General features: G+C 49.6%; 1 protein-coding gene across 7 annotated transcripts in view; it reads left to right on the forward strand.

The window, feature by feature from the left end:
* tbc1d1 (TBC1 (tre-2/USP6, BUB2, cdc16) domain family, member 1) overlaps positions 1–27,890 on the forward strand; it is a 393,938-nt gene that overhangs the window by 121,935 nt on the left and 244,113 nt on the right. The window contains exon 1 of one of the 7 annotated variants that reach the window (XM_072496563.1): positions 18,755–19,015. The exons of the other annotated variants lie outside the window; for them this stretch is intronic. Coding sequence (XP_072352664.1) covers positions 18,986–19,015 — 30 coding nt within the window. The 5' untranslated portion in view covers positions 18,755–18,985. Of the gene's footprint in view, positions 1–18,754; positions 19,016–27,890 lie in introns of those variants that run through there. 7 annotated transcript variants of the gene reach the window in all.

Genomic DNA, 27,890 nt, shown 5'->3' on the forward strand with positions numbered 1-27,890 from the left:
GCGGGATTGTCCGTCCCGCCGCCCCAGCGTGCCCCTGCTGGCAGTGGGATTCTCCGTCCCGCCGCCCCAGCGTGCCCCTGCTGGCAGCGGGATTCTCCGTCCCGCCGCCCCAGCGTGCCCCTGCTGGCAGCGGGATTCTCCGTCCCGCCGCCCCAGCGTGCCCCTGCTGGCAGCGGGATTGTCCGTCCCGCCGCCCCAGCGTGCCCCTGCTGGCAGCGGGATTCTCCGTCCCGCCGCCCCAGCGTGCCCCTGCTGGCAGCGGGATTCTCCGTCCCTCCGCCCCAGCGTGCCCCTGCTGGCAGCGGGATTCTCTGTCCCGCCGCCCCAGCGTGCCCCTGCTGGCAGCGGGATTCTCCGTCCCTCCGCCCCAGCGTGCCCCTGCTGGCAGCGGGATTCTCCGTCCCTCCGCCCCAGCGTGCCCCTGCTGGCAGCGGGATTCTCCGTCCCTCCGCCCCAGCGTGCCCCTGCTGGCAGCGGGATTCACCGTCCCTCCGCCCCAGCGTGCCCCTGCTGGCAGTGGGATTCTCCGTCCCTCCGCCCCAGCGTGCCCCTGCTGGCAGCGGGATTGTCCGTCCCGCCGCCCCAGCGTGCCCCTGCTGGCAGCGGGATTTTCCGTCCCGCCGCCCCAGCGTGCCCCTGCTGGCAGCGGGATTGTCCGTCCCGCCGCCCCAGCGTGCCCCTGCTGGCAGCGGGATTGTCCGTCCCGCCGCCCCAGCGTGCCCCTGCTGGCAGCGGGATTGTCCGTCCCGCCGCCCCAGCGTGCCCCTGCTGGCAGCGGGATTCTCCGTCCCGCCGCCCCAGCGTGCCCCTGCTGGCAGCGGGATTCTCCGTCCCGCCGCCCCAGCGTGCCCCTGCTGGCAGCGGGATTCTCCGTCCCTCCGCCCCAGCGTGCCCCTGCTGGCAGCGGGATTCTCCGTCCCTCCGCCCCAGCGTGCCCCTGCTGGCAGCGGGATTCTCCGTCCCTCCGCCCCAGCGTGCCCCTGCTGGCAGTGGGATTCACCGTCCCTCCGCCCCAGCGTGCCCCTGCTGGCAGTGGGATTCTCCGTCCCTCCGCCCCAGCGTGCCCCTGCTGGCAGCGGGATTGTCCGTCCCGCCGCCCCAGCGTGCCCCTGCTGGCAGCGGGATTTTCCGTCCCGCCGCCCCAGCGTGCCCCTGCTGGCAGCGGGATTGTCCGTCCCGCCGCCCCAGCGTGCCCCTGCTGGCAGCGGGATTGTCCGTCCCGCCGCCCCAGCGTGCCCCTGCTGGCAGCGGGATTGTCCGTCCCGCCGCCCCAGCGTGCCCCTGCTGGCAGCGGGATTCTCCGTCCCGCCGCCCCAGCGTGCCCCTGCTGGCAGCGGGATTCTCCGTCCCGCCGCCCCAGCGTGCCCCTGCTGGCAGCGGGATTCTCTGTCGCGCCGCCCCAGCGTGCCCCTGCTGGCAGCGGGATTCTCTGTCCCGCCGCCCCAGCGTGCCCCTGCTGGCAGCGGGATTGTCCGTCCCGCCGCCCCAGCGTGCCCCTGCTGGCAGCGGGATTGTCCGTCCCGCCGCCCCAGCGTGCCCCTGCTGGCAGCGGGATTCTCCGTCCCGCCGCCCCAGCGTGCCCCTGCTGGCAGCGGGATTCTCCGTCCCGCCGCCCCAGCGTGCCCCTGCTGGCAGCGGGATTCTCTGTCGCGCCGCCCCAGCGTGCCCCTGCTGGCAGCGGGATTCTCTGTCCCGCCGCCCCAGCGTGCCCCTGCTGGCAGCGGGATTCTCCGTCCCGCCGCCCCAGCGTGCCCCTGCTGGCAGCGGGATTCTCCGTCCCGCCGCCCCAGCGTGCCCCTGCTGGCAGCGGGATTCTCCGTCCCGCCGCCCCAGCGTGCCCCTGCTGGCAGCGGGATTCTCCGTCCCGCCGCCCCAGCATGCCCCTGCTGGCAGCGGGATTCTCCGTCCCGCCGCCCCAGCGTGCCCCTGCTGGCAGCGGGATTCTCCGTCCCGCCGCCCCAGCGTGCCCCTGCTGGCAGCGGGATTCTCCGTCCCGCCGCCCCAGCGTGCCCCTGCTGGCAGCGGGATTCTCCGTCCCGCCGCCCCAGCGTGCCCCTGCTGGCAGCGGGATTCTCCGCCCCGCCGCCCCAGCGTGCCCCTGCTGGCAGCGGGATTCTCCGCCCCGCCGCCCCAGCGTGCCCCTGCTGGCAGCGGGATTCTCCGTCCCGCCGCCCCAGCGTGCCCCTGCTGGCAGCGGGATTCTCCGTCCCGCCGCCCCAGCCAGCCCCTGCTGGCAGCGGGATTCTCCGTCCCGCCGCCCCAGTGTGCCCCTGCTGGCAGCGGGATTCTCCGTCCCGCCGCCCCAGCGTGCCCCTGCTGGCAGCGGGATTCTCCGTCCCGCCAGCCGGCCAATGAGGTTTCCCATTGTGGGCAGCCCATGCCGTCGGGAAATCCCCGGGCATGGGTGCGCTGCCGGTGCAACGGGGAATCCCGACATTGGAGAATCCAACCCCATGTTCCTGGCAAAGTAAATAGGCGAGACAAAACTATCCCCTCGCATGTTTTTTTAGGATAACATGCAAACAAGTCTCACCTTTATAAAAAAAATCTAATTTTGTTTTTTGCAAGTGATATTTTCTAAACTATCTGATTAGGTTAAACTTGCTTTGCTAACTTGGTGGAGAACTGAAGAAAACACTTAATTTGTCTTTTTATACCGTTAGATGCCACTTTGGGAGAATCATCTGTCTAAGTAAAAATATGAAATTTGAAAATGTATATTATTTCAGTATAGAAACATATGGGGGGTGTTTTGGCCTTTCAGTGCACCATCAGATGGTAATCTGCCCGGTCATTTCCTCATGTCTGCCTTTGATGGTTTTGTCTATCGTAAAATGCTTACTCCCTTTCACCTTGGTCATTTTCCCTGGTGACCCCGACTCCACCTTTCTGCTTTCAAGTGCAGGGGATGCAGACTTGATTTATATTTGGTGCACAATGGATTTAACCATTCGTAGAATCACTGTACTGGGTCAACACTGCCCGTCACGGTACTGGGTCAACACTGCCCGTCACGGTACTGGGTCAACACTGCCTGTCACGGTACTGGGTCAACACTGCCTGTCACGGTACTGGGTCAACACTGCCTGTCACGGTACTGGGTCAACACTGCCCGTCACGGTACTGGGTCAACACTGCCCGTCACGGTACTGGGTCAACACTGCCCGTCACGGTACTGGGTCAACACTGCCTGTCACGGTACTGGGTCAACACTGCCTGTCACGGTACTGGGTCAACACTGCCTGTCACGGTACTGGGTCAACACTGCCCGTCACGGTACTGGGTCAACACTGCCCGTCACGGTACTGGGTCAACACTGCCCGTCACGGTACTGGGTCAACACTGCCCGTCACGGTACTGGGTCAACACTGCCCGTCACGGTACTGGGTCAACACTGCCCGTCACTGTACTGGGTCAACACTGCTCAAGAGGAATTTGCTGCAATTTAAAAAATAACCGTTATTAGGAGAGCAAAAAAGGCAGCAATCGTCTTAAACCCCTTTCTCCTGACCTGTACACTGTTGACTTTTAATTTTTAATTATTTAAAAACCTGATTTCACAACTTTCAGATGTTCCACTTTCCAGCCAGTTAAGTACCTTTGAAGTGTTGTCACTTGTAATGTAAGAAGTGCAGCAGTTAATCGCTTAGATTGTACAGCGAGGTCCTACAAATCGCAATCTTTTTATCTAATGTTGATTGAAGGATAACTTTTGATCGGGACACCAGTAATAACTCTCCAGTCACTGAACTGAAACTGACCTAGTCGAAGTGACAACTAACACCCTATGTGACAAAACACGATGAGCTACAAGTATTCCCATTTGTCCTTCTTGACCTTTCTGCAGACATGGCCATCCATAGCATCCTTATCCAATGCCTCTCATTCATCAGACATCTGACTGGGATTGCCCTCGCACAGTACTACCGGTATCTATTCAGTCTGTTGCAATTATTTTTTTTTTCACTTCCTAAACTCTTACTTCTGAAGTCTCCCAAAAATTTAACTTTGGTCTCTTCCTATTCCTATTGGGAAGGCAGGCAGTCTTTCAGCCTGTGCCATACCTCTCCTTCCTTACCACAAATTCCAGCACTTTCTCTGGTCAATGTCTAAGGCTGAACCAGTATGTTCAGAACTTGGAGTTCTCTTTCACCCCAAGCTGAGTTTCTTTCCCCCTCTTTTCACTCCCACCGTCTGCTGCTGCAACCCACATAAAAACATAAGAACTAGGAGCAGGAGTAGGCCATCTGGCCCCTCGAGCCTGCTCCGCCATTCAATGAGAACATGGCTGATCTATTGTGGACTCAGCTCCACTTTCCGGCCCGAACACCATAATCCTTAATCCCTTTATTCTTCAAAAAACTATTTTTCTTTATCTTAAAAACATATAATGAAGGAGCCCCATTAATGAAAGAGCCTCCAAGCTCTTGTCGTCCCCACATTCCTGATCCTATTGAATGGTGGAGCAGGCTTAAGGGGCCGAATGGCCTACTCCTGTTCCCATTTCTTATGGTCTTATTTAACTCTTTGCAATGTCCTCCTGGCTCACCTCTCATTATTCACTCTCCATAAACGTGAGCTCATCCAGAATTCTATTGCCTGTGTTTAAAACTGCATCATGTCCAGTTCACCCATCACTTTTTGTTTGCTAGCTTCGATACCACAAATACTGTCTTTAAAAGTATAATTCTTGTCTTGAAACCCTCCCCCCATTGCCTCATCCATCTCTAACTCGTATCTTATTGGGTTGTATGTTACTTTGTGCTCCACTAATTTTACTACTGCTTCACCCCCACTACCCGTCATTCCACCGTTAGCGTCTCTCCCTGAACCTTGCCATTCCCGCGTGCTCCCTCCTTGTTTAAGACCCTCCTCGCACAACTACAACCATGGTTATTGGCCCACTCAATCCAAACCATCGACTGAAATTAATTTGGCCTTGGGAGGTAAGTGATGCTGGCAAGGCCACGTTAAGTGTTCATTTCCAATGGGTCACCACTTTGAAGCAGTTGTTTGCAATGCCAAGAGACTATCTCTGAGAGAGAGTTAAGAATAATCTGCATTGTGAGGACTCAGATCATTTTCAGGTCATACAGGAGTACTTCCCTAAAAAGCCCTATTTTTATGCTAATCTGCAAACGACGTGACTTTTCTGTGAAAGCTGAATAAATGTGGATGTTACTCTTGAATATTTAAAAGGAACCTGAAAAACCTCACCTGTTCCACCTGTTAGATTCTGCTCATGAACTCTTCCTCCTGTCTTCCTTCCCCGCCCTTTAATTTCAGAAATCCCTACAGCATGTTCTTTTGTGTGGGACTGAAAATCAGCTTTCACAATAAATATGAAGTTGGAGATGCTTATATTTGTGGTTAGGTTAAAAATAGAACGTACCGGGCAGCACGGTGGCACAGTGGGTTAGTACTGCGGCCTCACAGCGCCGAGGTCCCAGGTTCGATCCCGGCTCTGGGTCACTGTCCATATAGATTTTGCACTTTCTCCCGTGTTTGCATGGGTTTCGCCCCCACAACGCAAAAATGTGCAAGCTAGGTGGATTGGCCACGCTAAATTGCCCCTTAATTGGAAAAATGAATTGGGTACTCTAAATTAAAAAAAAAAAAAAAAATTTTAATGACCAGATTTAGCAGCCTGCTCACGCTTTAATCGTGTTCCTGATTTAATCTGGATTGGTAACAACCTGAGAACCATGTTTGAAATTCGCCTCTGAGAGGAAGTGAAATTTTAACTAATATATTGTAGAAATACAAAAGCACAAATAATTATTCTTCACTCATCTTGCTCCAGTTCTAGCTGGGACAGAAGTCTCCCAAGTATTAAAGTGAACACATTCTCAGTGGGGATTGTTGCCTTTTTCCCACCCTCTCCCAAAGCAACTGTTTCCTAAAATATCTCCTTGTTGAATGATTGCAACTGAGATTCTTATCAACATTTTTGAAATAACTCTTTCCTTTCTCTGAAAGCAGATTCAGACCATAGCAGCTTTTTAAAAAAAAAAATTCTTAGCTGGTGCATTCCTGACGTCACCTGAACTTAATCGAAGTTGTAAATTTTAACCTCAATTTTTATTCTCCTTTTTTTATTTTGAAGAAAAGAACACCAATTTGGAGAGAGAAAATTCAGATTAATTGTCTACATTTTAACGTTATATTTGATGTTTGGCTAGCCCCAAGTAAAAAAACTTCAATTCTTTTGAGTGCCCTGTCCAAAGGCTTGTTGTCTGCTGATGCTTCATCACAAATGAAGGCTTCATTTTTCATCCTAGGGCAGCATGGTAGCACAGTGGTTAGCACAGTTGCTTCACAGCTCCAGGGTCCCAGGTTCAATTCCCGGCTTGGGTCACTCTCTGTGTGGAATCTGCACGTTCTCCCCGTGTCTGTGTGGGTTTCCTCCGGGTGCTCTGGTTTCCTCCCACAAGTCCCGAAAGATGTGCTGTTAGGTGAATTGGACGTTCTTAATTCTCCCTCTGTGTACCCGACCAGGCATCGGAATGTGGAGACGAGGGGCTTTTCACAGTAACTTCATTGCAGTGTTAATGTAAGCCTACTTGCGATGATAAAGATTATTATTATTAAATGGTTTTCATGCCATATGCTCTCGGTTAGGGCCCAGCTAGAATGGGAATTGAGCCTGTGCTGTTTGCCTAATTCTAAACCACACCACAGCCATCTAGCCAGCTGCGTGCGCTTGTTATCTATATTAGTGGAAAATGTTCTCTGTTTGCAATTTAAGACCTATCTCCATGATGCTGAGTGATCGCTCCCTCTGTGGTCAGCAAGAAAACGACTGTTATCTTGAGGGATAAGAATCTTGAGTGGCCATATTTACATAAATTAACAAGATACAGATTTGCAATTAGCTTGTTGTTTGTTTTGAAGTTGGTAATTTTTAAAAATAGCTTTTGCACTGACAGAAGGTGACTTAATTTCTTGCTGATAGGAGAACGTGCAGTCAACATATTGTACAACGGAACCAGAATTTGCTGACGAGTATCTGCTTATGTTAAAGTCACGTCAATCATTCAGATTAAAAATGTGTTTGCGTTGAACATTTGATTTCTTTCCTAGCTTCAATCAATTCTATTTACCAAATCCTGTAATTTATTTCTGCAGACGCTTTCATCAAATTAACAAATCACTTAACAAATTGACAGAAGATATTTTAATAATGGGTGTGATTTAAATTTCCGAGTGTCATTTTGGGCGCGATTGTCGGGGTGTTTCTCGACAGCCGCGTGGGCAAGATTGCGGACCGTATTTAACGGCACATAGTGCCGGAAATGAGACCCCATGTGCTTAGAACATAGAACATAGAACGATACAGCGCAGTACAGGCCCTTCGGCCCACGATGTTGCACCGAAACAAAAGCCATCTAACCTACACTATACCATTATCATCCATATGTTTACCCAATAAACTTTTAAATGCCCTCAATGTTGGTGAGTTCACTACTGTAGCAGGTAGGGCATTCCACGGCCTCACTACTCTTTGCGTAAAGAACCTACCTCTGACCTCTGTCCTATATCTATTACCCCTCAGTTTAAAGTTATGTCCCCTCGTGCCAGCCATTTCCATCCGCGGAAGAAGGCTCTCACTGTCCACCCTATCCAACCCCCTAATCATTTTGTATGCCTCTATTAAGTCTCCTCTTAACCTTCTTCTCTCCAACGAAAACAACCTCGAGTCCATCAGCCTTTCCTCATAAGATTTTCCCTCCATACCAGGCAACATCCTGGTAAATCTCCTCTGCACCCGCTCCAAAGCCTCCACGTCCTTCCTATAATGCGGTGACCAGAACTGTACGCAATACTCCAAATGCGGCTGTACCAGAGTTCTGTACAGCTGCAACATGACCTCCTGACTCCGGAACTCAATCCCTCTACCAATAAAGGCCAACACTCCATAGGCCTTCTTCACAACCCTATCAACCTGGGTGGCAACTTTCAGGGATCTATGTACATGGACACCTAGATCCCTCTGCTCATCCACACTTTCAAGAACTTTACCATTAGCCAAATATTCCGCATTCCTGTTATTCCTTCCAAAGTGAATCACCTCACACTTCTCTACATTAAACTCCATTTGCCACCTCTCAGCCCAGCTCTGCAGCTTATCTATATCCCTCTGTAACCTGCTACTTCCTTCCACACTATCGACAACACCACCGACTTTAGTATCATCTGCAAATTTACTCACCCACCCTTCTGCGCCTTCCTCTAGGTCATTGATAAAAATGACAAACAGCAACGGCCCCAGAACAGATCCTTGTGGTACTCCACTTGTGACTGAACTCCATTCTGAACATTTCCCATCAACCACCACCCTCTGTCTTCTTTCAGCTAGCCAATTTCTGATCCACATCTCTAAATCACCCTCAATCCCCAGCCTCCGTATTTTCTGCAATAGCCTACCGTGGGGAACCTTATCAAACGCTTTGCTGAAATCCATATACACCACATCAACTGCTCTACCCTCATCTACCTGTTCAGTCACCTTCTCAAAGAACTCGATAAGGTTTGTGAGGCATGACCTACCCTTCACAAAGCCATGCTGACTATCCCTGATCATATTATTCCTATCTAGATGATTATAAATCTTGTCTCTTATAATCCCCTCCAAGACTTTACCCACTACAGACGTGAGGCTCACCGGTCTATAGTTGCCGGGGTTGTCTCTGCTCCCCTTTTTGAACAAAGGGACCACATTTGCTATCCTCCAGTCCTCTGGCACTATTCCTGTAGCCAATGATGACATAAAAATCAAAGCCAATGGTCCAGCAATCTCTTCCCTGGCCTCCCAGAGAATCCTAAGCTTCTCACTGTTACTGGCTGTCTCACCATCTGATTGGTCAGACTTACACCTCAGCGTCTCGCCATGAACAAAGGGGAGCTGCTTTTCAACACTCCCTCGCCGCTCACTCCCAATCAACGCACAAGCATGGCAGCGTGAAGACCTGTTCCTTGCTTGGAGGACCTGGCCAACGCGGTGCTTGCGAGACGGAATGTCATGTTCCCCCAAGGGGGTTGGAGGACCAGGAGCAGGGTCACCAATACTGCCTGGGAGTCAGTGGCAGGCTGTCAGTGCAGCAGCACAACAAGGAGGACCACCATACAATGTAGGAAGACGCCCAAAGACCTCCTGGCATCAGTTCCAACACCCCCCCACCACCACCCACAAATCACTAGTTGACACCTCATACCCTCCCTGCATCTAATCTTTGTGCTTGTTCCTCAGCACCCCCTGGCACCCACCAGTACAGCCCCTTCGTGTCCTGGTGTGGTGCCCTCACATGCACCTGCTATTGACCCCATATCCATCAGGTATGGTGGGAAAGGGGGAGCACGAGAGATTCAAGTCTCTCCCCATATGAGCAACAGGCGCTGGAAATCTCGAGGTTGACTGAGGAGAGAGGTCACCAACAGTGAGGCTAGCCTGCACCACAGAGGTGAGGGTCCATTGCCCCTTCACCAAGATGACCTGTCTCAAATGAGTTCATGTCAGATAAAACAATCCTTCCCTCTCACTGACCACATGTCCATTTCACTTGCCCGATCTCCCATCTGATGGGCCCAGACTACCCGGAGTCGTATGCCCCTTCTGCCACCCAAGAGACCACCTTGAAGGAGAGCTCCGCGGAGGCCACCATTGAAGCATCATAGCTATCACCCGCTACCAGCGCAGAGACACGCACCTTGGTGGGCGACATTAGTGGACAGGTTTCTGGGGCACAATATAGTGAGCACCACGCAGTTGCTGAGGCACATCAGGTGAAGGCAAGAACATCTGAGGGAGATAGCAGTCGGAGGTCTGCTGGATCCCAAGACTCAGCTGGGACCCAGTCAGATGCTGAGCCTCTGGATATAATTATCCCAGAGATGGTAGGGCGCTGCCCAGAGATTCAGGAGGGGATGTTGGTGAGTGCATAGCCGATTGGAGGAGGCCCAAAGGCTAGGAGTGCTTGAGATGATGCCGATGATATGTGGCATTGAGGTCAACACTGCTCGGGTGGCAATCCCAGTGGAAAACCTGGAGCACAATATCAGCGTCTTGAGTGGCATTGCTCAAGGCATGGCTCAGTCTGTGATGACCATGGCTGAGGGCCTCGACATTATGTTCCAGTCATTGAGGGACATGTCCCAGACGCAGGTGGACATTGCGTAGGCACTCCAGAGCGTGGCCCAGTCACTGAGGACCATGGCTGAGGGTGTCAACACAGCTGAGGGTGTCAACACCATGGTGCAGGACTGGCAGAGCAAGGTGACTCCGAGGCCTCTGGAGTTCACTCCAGCTGCCCTTCCCCTCCATCCCATGGAGACCTCCAGGGCCCAACGGGCACAGTCAGGGAGGAGGAAGGGCTGGAGACCATCTGAGGGCCTGTCACCAAGGAGGTGGTGGTGTTCTCCAGTTCTATGAATCCTCCCTCCCCCTCCTCCTGACAACAGCACATCTCCAGGGCAGCGGGCAGTGCTACTCACTGTGCTACCATGCCGCCCACAGTGCAGCTGAACATCCTTGACTCCCAGCGTGTTTAACCCGTGGTGAAGTGCCAGTTACATGCAGCACTCGCCACATCAGCAACAAAAGCATCAGCAATCCACAAAAGCATTTCTTCAACGGTGTTAGCAGGTGGCCCATTTGGACCAATGTCGCACAACAGGCCCCGCAGCATCTTCTTGCTTCAAACCGGAGCCTCTGGACTCCTATGTCCCCTTGAGCCCAGTGTTCCAGGAGCCAGGTATCTTAAAAAAAATTGTCCTCCTTTCTGACTACAGAAAAGGAAGGGAGCAGCCTCCAGGCATCTGCAGCCACCAGCAGGAGCAGCAACAAACACAAACAGCAACAACCTACATCAGCAGAAAGGCTGTCCAGCTCAGCCTATCGGAAAAGGACGGCGGAGGAGAGAGATAAAAAATTTAAGGAGGCACTGTCCAGAACAGGTGCGGCACATTATAAACAAAACTCAATACAGAATATTTTACACCGAAAGAAAACACAAAACAGGCAGGAATACAATGAGGACACCAGCTGCACACCAAAGACAAAATAATAATCTTTTATTTTTGTTACAACTATGCTTACATTAACACTGCAATAAAGTATTGTGAAAATCCCCTAGTCGCCACACTACGGCGCCTGTCCGGATACACAGAGGGAGAATTCAGAATGTCCAAATTTACATAACAAGCACGTCTTTTGGGACTTGTGGGAAGAAACCAGAGCACCCGGAGGAAACCCACACAGACTCTGGGAGAATGTGCAGATTCCGCACAGACAGTGATCCAAGCTGGGAATCGAAACTGGATCCCTGGCATTGTGAATCAACATCGCTACCCACTGTGCTACTGTGCCGCCCTAATCGAGACAAATAAACAGAAGATTAGAATACCACCAGCTGTTGAGTGAGCCCCCCCCCCCCCCACACACACACACACATCCCACCACCACCCCACACAGCCCCTACTGTAGACGTGCATCAGTGGAAATCTGCTTGGTAAGCCAACCACCAGAAGTTCTCACCAACCTGGAGCATAGCGGTGGAGAGCGAGAGAGCGAAAACCACCTCCCCCCCCCCCCCCCCCCCCCCCCTCTCCAGCACTTGCAGTGTCTTCCAGCGACTCCCAGGCCACAGAGGCAGGAGTGGCTGCAACTTGCAAAAAGACAATCCGCAGTGAAATGGTATCCATCGTACTATCCCCCACCCTCCCCGATACACACAAATCAAACACAGTGCAAAAGAAAACCAAGGGACACCAGCGGCCCACACGGCTCCCATTATGGGAGCAGCAGTTGGCTACTGAACATAAAAGGTCACCGGTAGTCCATGAAAATGTCCCAGCGCCCTCTTCTCCTGCAGTATCGGTGTCTGATTTTCCATCACCACCCAGTCCGAGGACCGGGCCACAGAATCAGAGGGGGAATTAGTCCCGAAAGATGTGCTGTTAGGTGAATTAGACATTCTGAATTCTCCCTCAGTGAAGGTTGTGGTGAGCTGTTGCCTGGAACTGTTGCAGTTTGTGTGGTGCAAGTACTCTCACGATGCTATGAGGTGGGACCATTCAGGATTTTGGTTCCGCGAGTTTGAAGGGACGGTGATCCATTTCCAAGTCAGGATGGTGTGTGACTTTGAGGTAATGGCAGGAAAGGCCTGCAGCGAGTCTCCCGGGATTCTCTGAAGTCCCACGAGACGCGGGGTCGGAAACCTGTCCCAAATGGGCGTGACCAAATGATGCTCGTAAACCTACTCACGACCTACCTGCGCGGATCCAACGGCCTCCTTCAATTCTTCGGCCTCCCCGGCGAGGCTGCAGCTGGGCGCCGATCAGCACTGGTCCACACAAACATGGGCCAGGTGGAACAGCACCTGGGGGGTCTCCCGGGCCACCAGAAACGCCAGGGTGGTCAGGGCAAGTGCAGGTGGCTCCCTGGCCTTCCCCCTGGAACATGGGCACCTTGGCACAGCCACCCTGTCTTGGATGGCACTGCCAAGCCATCAGGCGCAGCCTGGGTGCCAGTGCAAGGGTTTTAAAACTAAAATTCTCAGAGTCCCACTAATGTGTTGCCAACAGTTTCAGTGAGGCTTTTCATCTTGTATACTGTCCACATTTCATTCTTTACCCTGCCATTTAGGGCAAAGTTTCTTCATATTTAATTTTAGTGATGTAGTTGTGAGCAAGTACAAAGAACAAAGAACAAAGAAATGTACAGCACAGGAACAGGCCCTTCGGCCCTCCAAGCCCGTGCCGACCATACTGCCCGACTAAACTACAATCTTCTACACTTCCTGGGTCCGTATCCTTCTATGCCCATCCTATTCATATATTTGTCAAGATGCCCCTTAAATGTCCGTATCGTCCCTGCTTCCACTACCTCCTCCGGTAGCGAGTTCCAGGCACCCACTACCCTCTGCGTAAAAAACTTGCCTCGTACATCTACTCTAAACCTTGCCCCTCTCACCTTAAACCTATGCCCCCTAGTAATTGACCCCTCTACCCTGGGGAAAAGCCCAGGGTAGATTACACGGAAAACTTTGAAAGAGGCAGGAAAGGCCTCAGCAAAGTGAATGAGGAAGAAAAATTGTAATGAGAAATATTAATTCAGTGACAGCCAATAAAGCTCACTTCAGAGCAATGCAGCAACGAAGACCTAGGGGACAAAATTGGGAGCAGAAGAGGAGGGAATAAAGAATTGAAACAACATTTAAGAGTTCAACTGAAACAAAACAGTTGGGGGCAGGAGACAGAGGAACATTTATCTCCCGCAATACTACCTACTTTCCTCCTCTTTGTACAACCTCGGATGCTAATGTACCCATCGATCACCAAAGACACAAGGACTCTCACGCCTCTCTTCTCAATCCTGGCACATAGAACATAACACCTCAGTACAGGCCCTTCGGCCCTTGATGTTGCGCCGACCTGTGAAACCACTCTAAAGCCCATCTACACTATTCTCTTATCGTCCATATGTCTATCCAATGACTATTTCATCCCACTCCTGACATTCACCTTTTAGGGGCAGTTTAGCACCGGGGTAAATCGCTGGCTTTGAAAGCAGACCAAGGCAGGCCAGCAGCACGGTTCGATTCCCGTAACCGCCTCCCCGAACAGGCGCCGGAATGTGGCGACTAGGGGCTTTTCACAGTAACTTCATTTGAAGCCTACTTGTGACAATAAGCGTTTTTTCATTTAAATGCCCTTAGTGTTGGCGAGTCCATTACTGTTGCAGGCAGGGCATTCCACGCCCATACTACTCTGAGTAAAGAACCTACCTCTGACATCTGTCTTATATCTATCTCCCCTCAATTTAAAGCTATGTCCCCTCGTGCTAGACATCACCATCCGAGGAAAAAGGCTCTCACTGTCTACCCTATCTAATCCTCTGATCATCTTGTATGCCTCAATTAAGTCACCTCTTAACCTTCTTCTCTCTAACTAAAACAGCCTCAAGTCCCTCAGCCTTTCCTCATAAGATCTTCCCTCCATACCAGGCAACATTCTGGTAAATATCCTCTGCACCCTTTCCAATGCTTCCACATCCTTCCTATAATGCGGCGACCAGAATTGCACGCAATACTCCAAATGCGGCCGCACCAGAGTTTTGTACAGCTGCAACATGACCTCATGGCTCCGAAACTCAATCCCTCTACCAATAAAAGCTAACACACCGTACGCCTTCTTAACAACCCTCTCAACCAAAAAACATTCTTGGACACTCTTAATACTCCCAAGTCCGCACAATCCACATCAATTGTAACTCTTCTTTTTGGATCCTGAAATCCTTTCTTCTGCTCCTGAGCTGGGACAGCTCTGCACTGTTCAAACACTGGAGCACAGCCCTCCTCATCGCCACCACAATCCACTGCAACACCTCCAGTACCTCTAGACATTCCTTTCAAACCTGCCCAGCATTTTGCTCGAGTGGGACATTCAAAATAAAAAGTTTTGTTTTTAAAAAAGCAGTGGTGTTTACCTTTCATGAAACCGCTTATCATCCAACCCCCATGTGTCGCATTACAGACAATCCTCTCGGAATGCTTTAAAGACCTCTTTTCCAGTGCATGTTACCTGCAAATGTAGCACTTCCTCCCGTTCCTTTCTTGTCTATCAGACTTAAACTTCTATTTTTTAACTCTCTTTATTTCTAGATCACTCTTTCAATGTAACCCACTCTAGTTCTGATCCTCTCGGCTCATCGGTGCCACTGTTTTCAAATCCACCCCCTACCTGAGGACTCAAAAGATTAGGCCCCCTGCCCAAAAAGAGATGCCTGATCATCTTGCATATGCTGGATCGCAGTTTGCTCATTCCCCTTTATCTCCTCTCTGCTCCAAGAAAGACCATAAGCCTCCCCTCACCACTTCCAGATTCCCAAGATAGTACTCTCTTATGAAAGGCCCCCTTTGTATATCTATTCCTTACCCACCATGTTCTGGACCTTCAAAACCGATCGAATGCACCCCCTTCACTCCCACCAATCCCTGACCCTCTCCTGTTGTCAGCACCATCCTTGTCTCCTACCCATCTGCAATCTTGAATATCCTTGCAGTCTGCTAAGGGACATAGAATTCGTAGCTACACAAATAATCAAGGTCACAGCTCTGCAGTATCTATAGAAAGTATGGATACAATTCAAGCTGAATATATTGTTGGAGTTCCCAGAATACTGTGTATTAAAATATACTTTGACTCCATCGCTACACATCCATTGTGCTAATAATCCTAATGTATTGTGCATTGCATCGGATGAAACAATGTATCCTCTGACCCATGGTAAGCAATATCTTAGACTATGACTGTGCTACCCTGCCCCCCCCCCCCCCCCCCCCCCTTGCATAGAAGCTTACATAGAAAATAGAAGCAGGAGGAGGCCACTCGGCCCTTCGAGCCTGCTCCGCCATTCATGATGATCATGGCTGATTATCAATTCAATGCCCTGATCCAGCCTCTACCCCCCCCCCCCCCCACCCCCATATCCCTTGATCTCTTGAGGCCCAAGAGCTATATCTAATTATTTAAAATTACACAACTTTTGGCCTCAACTACTTTCTGTGGTAGTGAATTCCACAGCTTCACCACTTTCTGGGTGAAGAACTTTCTCCTCACCTCAGTCCTAAAAGATTTACCCCTTATCCTCAAACTATGACTGCTAGTCGGGACTCTCCCACCATCGGGAACATTCGTTATGAATCTACCCTGTCTAATCCTGTTAGAATTTTGAGTTTCTATGAGATCTCCTCCCTCCTAAACTCCGGGATCTGAGGTGTTGATGGAAGAATATTGTGGGGGCAGTGGTAATGGATAGATGCAGAGTAACTGTTAGAGGTAGCAGTGGGGTGTGGGAGCATGAGGGTGCATCTGTGATGGATAAAAGGCTGGTTTGAGCGGTTTATGGTGCACACATGGGGTGGGTGTGATAAGGATAGTATGGGGTCATCAGAGGAGGGCAGATGTGGGCACATTTAAGGAGGGAAAGCAGTTGAAGGGTGACATGATGGGCTGAAGGGTAATGGGAGGGAGTGAAGATAGTGGTGATGGGGGTTGGGGGAAGGGTTGGGTTACAGGAGGAAGATCAAAGATGTTGGATATGGTCTGAAAGCTCACGGACACTATCCTGATACTAAGGCACAGCACTGAGTCCACACCCTTGCTCAGCAACTCAAGAAATGCTGTTTGGGAGGAGGGTCATTGGGTGGGCAGAGCTGATGGTCACGTCAGCTAGACAACTGAAGAGGAACCCTCGTAAGCTTCCTGACAAGGGAAAGATTTTCTCTGGATTCAAAAGCAATGGAGGGAAAATGCATCTCCAGCATCTTGTCCATGACCGCTCCCAGGAGCTCATCAACATAGGCCTCTTCCCAGCAGTATTAGAGATCTTGGCTGTTGCTGCTCCCACTTGCTGTGAACACATGTCCAGGTGACCACCAGAGTGTGAGGCATAGAGTAAACTAGATCTATGACCCACCGAGTTGTGTGGCTAGTGTAGGGAGCAGTAAATAGCTATAAAGATGAGAATTCATTGTACTTGTCCTCTTCCAAGGTCTACAAGGCTGGTTTTCAGGCACTGGGTCTGGTGTCCGTCTCTTCCTACCAGCACCTGTAATGGGAGTAGGAGAGAATGAGTGATTGCATGGGTCCTATACTGACTCCTATACTGCACACCTCTGCTGTAGGCCCACAGGCTCTAGTAGCTAGAAGGGCCAGGACAACAGAAGCGTGGCATCAACAGTACCCACCAGTTGCCCTGTACGCCAGCCACACACTCATAGCCTCCCCCAAAACAATCTGTGTCTTCCCTACCAGCAGATCACACGGACTGCAGTGGAGCTATGAGTGGGGCTATGAGGCAGCACCCAGGCATCTTGCAAAGAGTTTTTATGCATGGGCAGCATAGATGCTGGCCTTGCCATTGATGCCCATGTCCCAGTACCAAAATTCAGTAAGGTGAATATGGGAAGTAGAGGTTTCACTTATTCTGGCTGCACAGAAGTCCTTCATTTGCTTTCTGCACTGCAGTGCAGTCGTCCTCGGACGAGATGTGACATTGACCACCTTGGAGACCTATGCTCAGGCGGTTGTGGTGAGACGTGTGGGCCTCTTCCCATCTCTGGGAAAGAGGATGCCTGCCTGTCCTCCACACCCTGCTGTTGAGTCTCTGCTTCCTGGACCACATGTCTGACTTGCAGAGTCTTGCGCGATGCATGAATGAATGTCCGGGTGCCTTTTAAATATGACATCTGGGTGTGAAGGCAAGACGGGTGACTTCCTGCTCGCCCTACAACCTGATTGGAGCAATTACTGCATAATTACTGATCTTGACATTGCACGATTCAGCGAGTTTACCCACTATGCTCTGCAGTGGGAGTCACTTTGACCTTCCGCCCTGACACAGGACGTGGGACTGAAATGGCAAACCCCGGCCAGAGAAATCGCAGTACAGATGTTCTGGCAATTTTTAAATAAGCATACAAATTGTTTAGAGGGAGAGATCTAATAATCAGAATGCTAAGTTCCCAAAATTTGATAAGTTACGCCTGAACTTGTGCATCTTATGTTGCCCTGGACGGTCAAAACCAAGTGTTTCTGTGGGCAAGATCTACCCAGTGTGTTACACTCCGAAAGGCGGTGCAGCGTGTTTCGTAGATGCTGGCCGATTCCTCTTCCACGATCTACCCGCCTTGCCATGCCTCGCGAGATCTAATGCAACCTCGCGAGACGTCGTAATGTGATTCACGCCCATTGTTAGTGGGCTCACTTTTTTTTCCGCAAATCTGCACATTAGAGTGTGTCAGAAAGTCTCACTAGTCATTTGCATGATCTACCCAGGCGTTGGGATCTAATCCCCTCACCCCGGAGATCACTATAAACAGGGACCAGGCGGAACAGCACTTGTGGAGGTCTCCCAGGGGATTGGAGACCCCCCAGGGTGTTTGCCCTCTGGACAGGGTGGTACCCTGGCACTGCTGCTACCCAGGCACCCTGGCAGTGCCAGTTATGTGCCAGCCTGGCACCGCCAAGGTGTCCAAGTGGCACTGCCAGCTAGCAGGAGCACTGCCAGGGTGTCTGGCTGGCTTTTTTCCAGCGTTGGGGAACAGGCCCAGGGGTGCCCTCCATGGGTGCATGGGGGTGCTGAGGACGCCCTTATAGATGAGTTGGGGTTCGGGGGTCCTGTCCCGGGGGGGGGGGGGGGGTGTGAGAGATTTGGACGCCATTTAAAAATGGTGTCCCGATCTGTCGCTGCAGCTAGGAGCCCCGATGAGCGGATATCCTCAGTGCAGAAAACGGGACTAAGTACGACCTCGGCCGTGCATACGCCACTGAGGCCCCTAATCTACCCGAATGCCTGTTCGATAACATGGTGTTTCCCGGTGCTCCAAGCGCCAGGTAACAACCGGCTAATTGCACACGCTATGGGACTTTGTTCCCTTTCAGGTGGATCGTGCCCTGTACTTTCTGAAGATAAGACCAAAAATGTAATTTGCCTTCCTTCGGAAGTATTTTAGAGGCTGATGATCAGGTACAGGACGCTCAGTACTGTTTGAAAGTGCAGTAGTATTTATCAGCAATCTTCTTTGAATTGCATATGCCGTCATGTATTTACACAAGGCTGCCAAGCAAGAACTTCCACATTTCCAAGCTTCCTGACTAATGTGCAGAGAGCTCTTACTGGTTGAGCTGCTGGATGTGGGCGGGTGTATTCTCTCAGGGCCTAAGCACATTCTCTCTCCAAAGTGCGGCTTAAAAGGCCACTGAAAGTCTGATTGTGAAAGGCGAGGGCGGGGAGACGGGTTGATGAGCTCACACATAATGAAAGCTGGGATCTGTGCAAACTTCTTTGTGGGCTACAGGCACTTTAGTGTTGGTGTATGTTTGAGAGGAAAGGCAGCTGGACACATCTCTAGACCAATGTAACTAAAGGTGTGTGTTTTACAACACAATTTCCGAGGCAGAAAGGTAGCAGAAAGTTTGTGGAATGGCACCATTGTTCAGCTGGGTGGCGAAGGTAAGTTGTTTGTAAAACATTTATCAGTTTCTGTAACGTTAAACAAATCTATCTTTGCTTAACTTGCCGTAGGCACGCGAGCTGTCATATATTAAGAGCTGTGTTACTGACCTTTTTTAGCTTTTTTAAATGCTTCCTAAATCAAGGCCTGAAGCTGAACTAAGATTGTTTTGAATTAAAATCCATTGGATGGGATTTATCGCGTAACCCACCGCGTGTTTCACAGCAGCGGAAGGCAGCCTGCTATTGGCTCCGGGCGGCATCTGCTGGTCCCGCCATTGTCAATGGGGTTCTCCGTTGAATGCATACCTCATCACTGGGAAACCTGCGGCAGGGTGCGCCGTCGGCGGGACATGAAGATTCCACTGGTGTGATCGACTAGAAAGTTCCGCCATTATTTTTGTCAGTTCTTTCAATTCAAGCTTTGGTTTTGGATTTGAACTGGAACAGCTTTGTTTAAAAATTTAAACGTTCAACAAAGAAATTTCTTTCAATCCACTTTGTTTATTTCTTACTTTACTACTATTGACTCTATTTTAGTACTCTGCGGAGTTCACGTGATCGTTACGGCGCAGAAGGAGGCCATTTGGCCCATCGCGTCTGCACCGGCTCTCCAAATGAGCACAATGACTTAGTGCCATTCCCTTTTTCCCCATACCCCTGCACAGTGTTTCTATTCAAATAATCATCGAATGCCCTCTTGAATATCAGGAGCGTGGGCCTGAAGTGCAAACAAAACTAATGGCATGGTAGCACAGTGGTTAGCACAGTTGCTTCACAGCGCCAGAGACCCGGGTACGATTCCCGGCTTGGGTCACTATCCGTGCAGAGTCTGCACGTTCTCCCTGTCACTAAGTGGGTTTCCTCCAGATGCCACGGTTTCCTCTCACAAAGATGTGCAGGTTAGGTGGATTGGCCATGCTCAATTGCCCCTTACTGCCCAAAGGTTAGGTGGGTTTACTGGGTTATGGATACAGGGTGGAGTTGTCGGCTTAAGTTGGGTGTTCTTTCCAAGGGCTGGTGCAGACTTGATGGTCCGAATGGCCTCCTTCTGCACTGTGAATTCTATGATAAACCCAGCCTATAGCAACCTATATAAATGTTGTCCATGGACTCCACAAGACTTCAAAAATGGAAGGTATCTTGGAAGTCCATGAACCGGTGCAACTAACGGTTGTATGGTACTGCCCCACACACAACACTCTACCCCACATCGCTGATGTTAAAGGGGTGGACTCACTGATAGCGATACCTCCGCTGTGGGGTGTCATCCAGACCACCTCTTCGCCACCCAGCACATCCCCGATCCTGGTCACTCGGGCAGCCAAGTGGTATTGGTAGAGGTGCAGATTCCGGAGGGAGATCTGCGGTGCGAGGCGACCATGTTCCAGACTTTCAGTAGGTCTTGCTAAAAGACCGGCAATGTCACAAAAGAGCTTTGAAGACTTGTCTGACCTATGAACGGGAACTGCACATCATTGTTCAGGCCGTGCTCCTGGCGGGAGAAATACATAACCAGGGAACACCATTGTGGAGGGGGCTCAAGGTAATGGTACAACTGCAGTGTCTGAAGGCAGAAGATCGACACCTGGATGTCGAGAGACACCAGCGCCTGACTGCCCTCCCTTGGCGGGCGATTCAGAACCTCATCAGTGACTCAGAAGAATTGTATAAGCATTCTATGGATGTTTGTGAAAAAGCCAGGGGGAGGGGTCAGAAGTGATCAGCTGGTACCACAACATGGAGGCTATCAGCTGATTTATGACCAGAACTTAACCCTGTAAGACAGCACTTGGAGCAGTCCTGTCCAGCATTTCAGGCGAGTGGTGACCTTGGCCTCCAGCTCCTGCCAATTTGCCGGCCAAGATTCCTCAGCTGGGCAATGATGGTCTCCCAAATTGAGGAGACTTGCCCTGTTCCAGGTGAAAGGCCTGAGCTCCTCTGTGAGGGAGTCCATCTGCTACAGGCCGACCAGTGGTCCAGGGCACTTGGCCCACTTGATTCCGGCAGAGGATGCAGCAGAGTATACGGCCTGGCACTCGTGTATCCTCCACAGGACAGCAGGGTCCATGAATGTAAGGAGCACGTCATAAGCGCAGGCCGAAAGGACCACCCTGATGCTCGGCCCACGCAAAATCCCGACAACCTCTTTCGTAAGAGGGCCAGGAAAGACTGCATACAGATAGAATACGGTTGGCCAGACAAGGGGCAGACCTGACAGACTCCTCTCCCAAAGCGAAGGGGTGCAATCAGGGACCTGCTAATCTTAACGAGACACTCTGCAGCAGTGTACAAAGTCAGATCTGGGCAAGAGAGTGCCCTGAACCTGAATGCCCGCAGAGTTCTGAATAGATATTCATGAGTCACCCTGTCGTAAGACAATGGAGCAGAATTAGGCCGCTCAGCCCATTGAGTCTGTTCCGCCATTCAATCATTTTTCTCATCCCCATTCTCCTGCCTTCTCCCCATAACCCCTGATCCCTTTATTAATCAAGAACCTATCTGTCTCTGTCTTAAAGGCACTCAGTTATTTGGCCTCCACAGCCTTCTGCGGCAAAGAGTTCCACAGATTCACCACTCTCATCTCTGTTTTAAAGGATCGCCCCTTTAGTCTGAGATTGTCTCCTCTGGTTCCAGTTTTTCCTACAAGTGGAAACATCCTCTCCATGTTCACTCTATCCAGGCCTCGCAATATCCTGTAAGTTTCAATAAGATCCCCTCCTATTCTTCTAAACTCCCAACGAGTACAGACCCAGAGTCCTCAATCATTCCTCATAGAACAAGCTCTTCATTGCGGGATCATTCTTGTGTCGAACGCCTTCTCCTGGCAAAGAGACAGGAAGGCGCTCAACAGACCAGCCCTCTGGGAATGATGGATAAGGTCCCAGACCAGGTGAATATGCAGCATAGTAATGATCGAAGATTTTACAACTAATTGATTGATGGTGAGGATGGAGGTCTAGGAAGCGAGGGAAGGAGAATGAGCAGAGGGTCTGATCTGGAATGTAGTGCAGGAAGTCTTTGCATAAGTGGGAAGGAATGAGGCCTTGGAGAGATTAGTAGAAAGTACGGAGATTGATATGGAACCAGTGTGGGTCAAAAGATTATTTGACTTGAAAACCTATTAAGTTACAGTTTTTCACACTATTGCATATGCCTGTACTGGGTCATGTTGCTAATTTAAACTGGAAGAGTGTGTAGAATGTTGACTGTTTCAACACTGGAGGTGAAAGATTGAATCACCTTTGTTATTTTTGCATAATAGCAGTTTATGTTGACCTGAAAGAAGCGCCCTTACTCAATTTAACTACCAAGTAATTAGAGGGCGGCACTTAATCGGAAATTACAAAAGATATTTCAGACAGAGAAGGAAAAGTGGGAACAACTTGCATGTGTATGATGGCCTGAATGTGTATCCCAAAATGCTTCACAGCAATGTAATTGAACAAAAAATAAATTGAGTTAATGAGATGTAGAGGTGTGCACATTTTCTTTTGGAGGGAAAACCTTTACTTATGCTTTGATATTTGAAAAGCATGTTTAACCGGGCATTTGGTCACCTCTTTAAATGTCCCTTCTTCTGATACCACACCAGATTATTTTATTGTTCTTCTATGTAGTATTTTGGTATGTCTTTCCATGTTAGACATGCTACATAAGCATCAAATTGCACTGAATTGGCGATATCGAACAATGCTGCACACTGACTGTTTAGGTAGCTGCAGTTTGCAATCCTCATTATTGCCCAGCCCATGGAATCGGAAACTTGTCAGGGCAGGCAAAATGTTCAGCTGCTGAGCAGAAGAATGGTTGGCAGTATTCCATCACTTGTCGTGGGTGCTGCGTTTCTAAGCTGTTGCTGAAAACACCTTTAACTATGTCCCAGCTCCTCCAGAGAAGCAGCACCATAACAGGTAAACCATTAGGGTGCTCACTAGTGGAATTCAGTCGGGCAAATATGTATCTCCATCCAAGCGGGTGGCTTTTGCTTTTTGTTTGGTTGGGTGGGTGGTTCAAAGCTGCTATTTACAATGCATGTCTCCTTCAATGATTTCCTTTATAGTTTTGAACTCTTAACAACATGATACCAAAGTTACTGATGCTTCCAAAGATGTTAAAATGAGCGGGGCAGCATGGTGGCACAATGGTTTGCACTGCTGCCCCTCACAGCGCCAGGTCCCAGGTTCAATTCTGGTCTTGGGAGAGTGTGAGGCATTTGCACTTTCTCCTCCGGCCCGGGCTGGTGTCCTTTTGAAAGGTTGGTGCAGACTCGATGAGCCGAATGGACTGGAGAGATTCTATGATTCTAGATGCGCTTTATTCTTTTGCTCCGCTCCCTCTTTTTATAGTGTTTCAGTTACCTAATTATCTGCCATGGAAACCTGGCATTTAATTCTGTGGAGAGGAGGGGAGGCGGGGCCGTGGGGGGTGGATGGGGAGGAAAGAAGAGGTTTTACTAAAAAAAACTTTTTGAAAGTAGAAGGAACAAAGAACTATGTGTCCATTCGTGCTCTTTCTATTATACACTGTTGATAACTTTTCTGATCCTAACAGAAAGGTACTGTATCTGAACAGGGTGTTTAGGAATTTTAGGGAGCGTATGTGGGACTAAACGTAGCTTGGATTTGGTTGGATGTATACCAAACCAAACATGGGGGATCATATTTTCAACTGAATGAAATTCCAGCTGGTGTGACATGCAACTGTGTGTAAAATTACAAGGAACATCTTTCATTTTGTTCATATGTATAATATATATTTCAGCTGCTGTGCACAAAATGGGCACAATGTTTTATACCTTATGCTGCAGGAATATTGAAGAAATGGCAGGCCTGTGGAATTTGTGTTCAAGGGTTTGGTGAGTCAGTGTGGATCTGACAGAGTTGCGTGGGCTATGCTGACTGACTTAATGAAACAGCTATCCCACATCCTGCACTCCCATCAACCTCTAATTCTAATCCCAAACTTTTCATCTTGTCATATCGTGTTTAACCAGACAAAGCATTCACAGTTTATTTAATAATTATTTAACTCGGTGACTTTGATTTCTTTCAAATGGAGCTTCGGGGTGCCTTGGTGTTTACCTGAATGTCAGAAGACATTTGGGGAGGTTTTACAAATACGTGCATCTCTGGTGATTTTCTGGCCACTTAAAATGAATCGCATGGCTGCAGTTTCCCAATGGGCACCCTCTGCTGAGTGATATTCCACACCAGCAGCACATATTCATAAAATAGAGCACCATAAGACTTAGCAGAAGTAGGCCACACGGCCCACCGAGTCTGCTCCGCCATTCAATGGCTGACCCGCTGTGATAATCCTCAACTTCACTTTTCCTCCTTATCCCCCAAACCCTTGATTCCCTTCCTGATTAAAAATCCATCTACCTCAGCCTTGGACACACTAAACAAGTCAGCATCTACAGCCCTCTGCGGTCCATACCAGTTCCAAAATGCAGCAAGAGAGTTTTCCCTTCCAAAAGATAAATCTTTAGTCTACAATGGACAGATTGGGTAGGGTGCATGTATCGCAACATCATGGAAGTTGCAGTTTGCGGGGGTGGGGTGGGCCGCGGAGGCAGTGATTGTGATGGTGTGAAACAAAGGGCGTGATTCTCTGAAATGGAGACCGAGTGTTCGCGCCGTCGTGAACGCCGTCGAGGTTCACGACGGCATGAAACGGCCCCTATCCCGACCGATTCAGGGCCCGAAAATGGGCTAGGAGCGGCACCGCGTCATTTACGCGCGCCAGGCCTTGGCGCCGCATACATGACGTGGCTGGCGCCGCATAACTGCCGTCACCCGCACATGCGCGGGTTGGCCGGCGCCAACCCTCGCATGCGTGTTTGCCGTCCTCCCCGAGTCCGCCCCGCAAGAAGATGTCCGACGGATTTTGCGGGGCTGCGGAAGAAAGGAGGTCCTCCTTCAGAGAGGCCGGCCCGACGATCAGTGGGCACCAATCGCAGGCCGGACCCCATTTGAGGCCTCCCCCAGTGCAGTCGCGGGAAGATTTGGCGACCCTGGCGATTCTCTTAAACGGCGCGGGAGCAGAGAATCGCGCCCAAGGTGCCAGTCGGTTTGAAGAGAAAACTGTTTTCTTACCAGATTTGTCATTGGGTGAAACCTACTGTTGGGGAAGAAAGCATTTACCGGGAGCTGAGACCTGTTTGGAGTATAAAATTCATCCTCGCCGCACCAGCGGTTCAAAGACAGTCCTAACTTCTTTTGACATTATGGGGTGCTTTGATTTTTGACAGCCACAAGTGAAAAAAGGAATACTTGCAGTAAGAGATTTAATAGTTAACTTTGATAGTAGCAGGGAGTCTAATAATCATTGAGACATTAAAAAAATAATAACTTTGTTAAAAGTTGCACATCAAGATAAATGTTGCAGATTAAAAATTTACCATGGAGCACAGCATATAAATCTACTCAGCATATAAAACAATATTTTCGCCGCCACAAATTCATATTTGGGCCTATACTCAGACTGTAGGTTGACCCCACCTCGTACACAACTCCCATCCCATTCCCCTCTGTCTTCTGCTAAAAAATGCTGTATTTTGATTAGGAGTCAGCCTCAATTTATCATCCCAGAAATGCATGTATTACTCACCTTCTTAGTCAATGCACAGGATCAGCCTGGCAATAAAGGCTGTGTAGCCAAGCTGCACAGATGATACGCTCACAGAAAGCAGACTGCACATGGTGGACTATTAACAGCAAAAAGAATGAAACATGAAGCTGATTTCAAGCTCAAAGTTGTGACATTTGTGAACTCATCAAATAACTGTGCTGCAGCGAGGGGAATTTGGTGTTAGTGAAAAAACTGATGCGAGAATGGAAGAAGAAGACGTCTGACCTGAAGAAGATGCCCATGGCCAAATGTGACATGAAACCAGGAACCAGCTACTGGCCTGACCTTGTGAAGCATGTATAGGAATGGGTGCTTGGGAATCATCAAGAATAGTTGCATTGTCACCAGAATGTCAAGCATTCATGGGACTTAAGTCAACTTTTGATTATGATTACAGGTATCCTTGTAGAATTACTTCATTCAGTAGAACTGTCTCATTGATTTAATTTGACTTGCTGGTGTCTTTTTTAAATATTTCAAAGTGGTAATCACTTACACCAACACCGGTAGTTCATATTTTATACTCCCATTTTATACTCAATGTATCAGTTGACTCCAGTTTTTTTGGAAGGGTTTTTACGAGATTTCAAAGATTTCAAACATCAACTTGTACACCGTGATTTTTTTTTTTTTAGACAGCTTAATTCTTGAACTGCAAATTCCAGTTTATTTGGTTAATAGATGGGTGTGTAGGCAGCACGGTGGCGCAGTGGGTTAGCCCTGCTGCCTCACGGCGCCGAGATCCCAGGTTCGATCCGGGCTCTGGGTCACTGTCCGTGTGGAGTTTGCACATTCTCCCCGTGTTTGCGTGGGTTTTGCATGGTAGGTGGATTGGCCTCGATAAATTGCCCCTCAATTGGAAAAAATAAATTGGGTACTCTAAATTTATTTTTAAAAATTAAAAAAAATAGATGGGGGTGTGTGTGTGTGTTGGCAGGTGTGGGGGTGGTGTTGCAGAAGGTTACGTCTCGTATGAACATTGAATCTGAGATGTAAACAGTTGTATTGTCAGCTGCCTGCTATGACTCAAATATGGGACATTGTAGCTTCAAGTCTTCTTAAAAAAAAAAAACAGGTCAAATAGCCAATGTCCTCATCTTACTCCAATATTCAGTGTGCTAGAGGAAAAGACAACTGTGTAATGTCAAAGAAACAACTGCAGCAAAGTTGAACCAAAAACAAGATTGGGGCGGATTAATGGTGGACGGAACAGTAGGAAACTGATCCATGGGCTACTGTCCCATTTTATAATGCATCCCAAATTAACCTTGGTAATGTGTAGGCAGGACCTTCCCAGTGAACAGTTTGATGTGGTTACAACAGGATGACATTGCCCATTTTGGATCTTGAAATTTCCACTCTGAACTGTACTCTTCTAAAGTGCGACTGTGGAGCGAATTGTTAAAAGGCAGCAAATATGGATGCCATTATTTTTCTTATAGTCTGGGTTTTGTGGTCAGCTGCCCCCAAATATCTAGCAATCTCTGGCATGTGAATTTCCCCTTTCTTGTTGTCAATTTGAATATGGAGGCAAGTCAAGGGGATCTCCACTAACCATCTCCAATAAGAGAGAATCAGTCCATCGCCAGAGGTTAGGAATTCTGTGGCGAGTAATTCACCTCCTGACTCTCCAAAGCCTGTCCACCATCCACAAGTCAGGAGTGTAAGGAGTACTCTCCATTGCCAGGGTGAGTGCAGCTCTGACAACACTCTAGAAGCTCAACATCATCCAGTACAAAGCAGCCTGCTTGATTGCTCCCCCTTCCACAAACATTCACTCTCGTCACCACCGACGCACAGTAGCAGCCATGTGTACCATCTACTAGATGCACTGCAGGAAGTTACCAAGGCTCCTTAGGCAGCACCATCCAAACCCACAACCATTACCATCTAGAAGGACAAGGGCAACAGACACATGGGAACACCACCACCTGGAAGTTGCCCTCCAAGTCACTCTCCATCGTGACTTGGACATATATCGTCATTCCTTCACTATCAGGAGGTCAAAATCCTGGGACTTCCTCCCTGATAGCACAGTGGGTGTACCTACACCACATTGACTGCAGCAGTTAAATAAGGCAGCTCACCACTACCTTCTTGAGGGCAACTAAGGATGGGCAACAAATGCTGGCCTAGCCAGCGAAGCCCACAGCCCATAAAGATGAATTAAAAAAAAAAAAATCCAAGCATATATGTTGGAGGAAGGGGAGAAAGAAGCAAATAAGGTGAGAGGAAGAAT

The sequence above is a fragment of the Scyliorhinus torazame genome, chromosome 3 (assembly GCF_047496885.1).
Source record: "Scyliorhinus torazame isolate Kashiwa2021f chromosome 3, sScyTor2.1, whole genome shotgun sequence".
Classification (NCBI taxonomy): domain Eukaryota; kingdom Metazoa; phylum Chordata; class Chondrichthyes; order Carcharhiniformes; family Scyliorhinidae; genus Scyliorhinus; species Scyliorhinus torazame.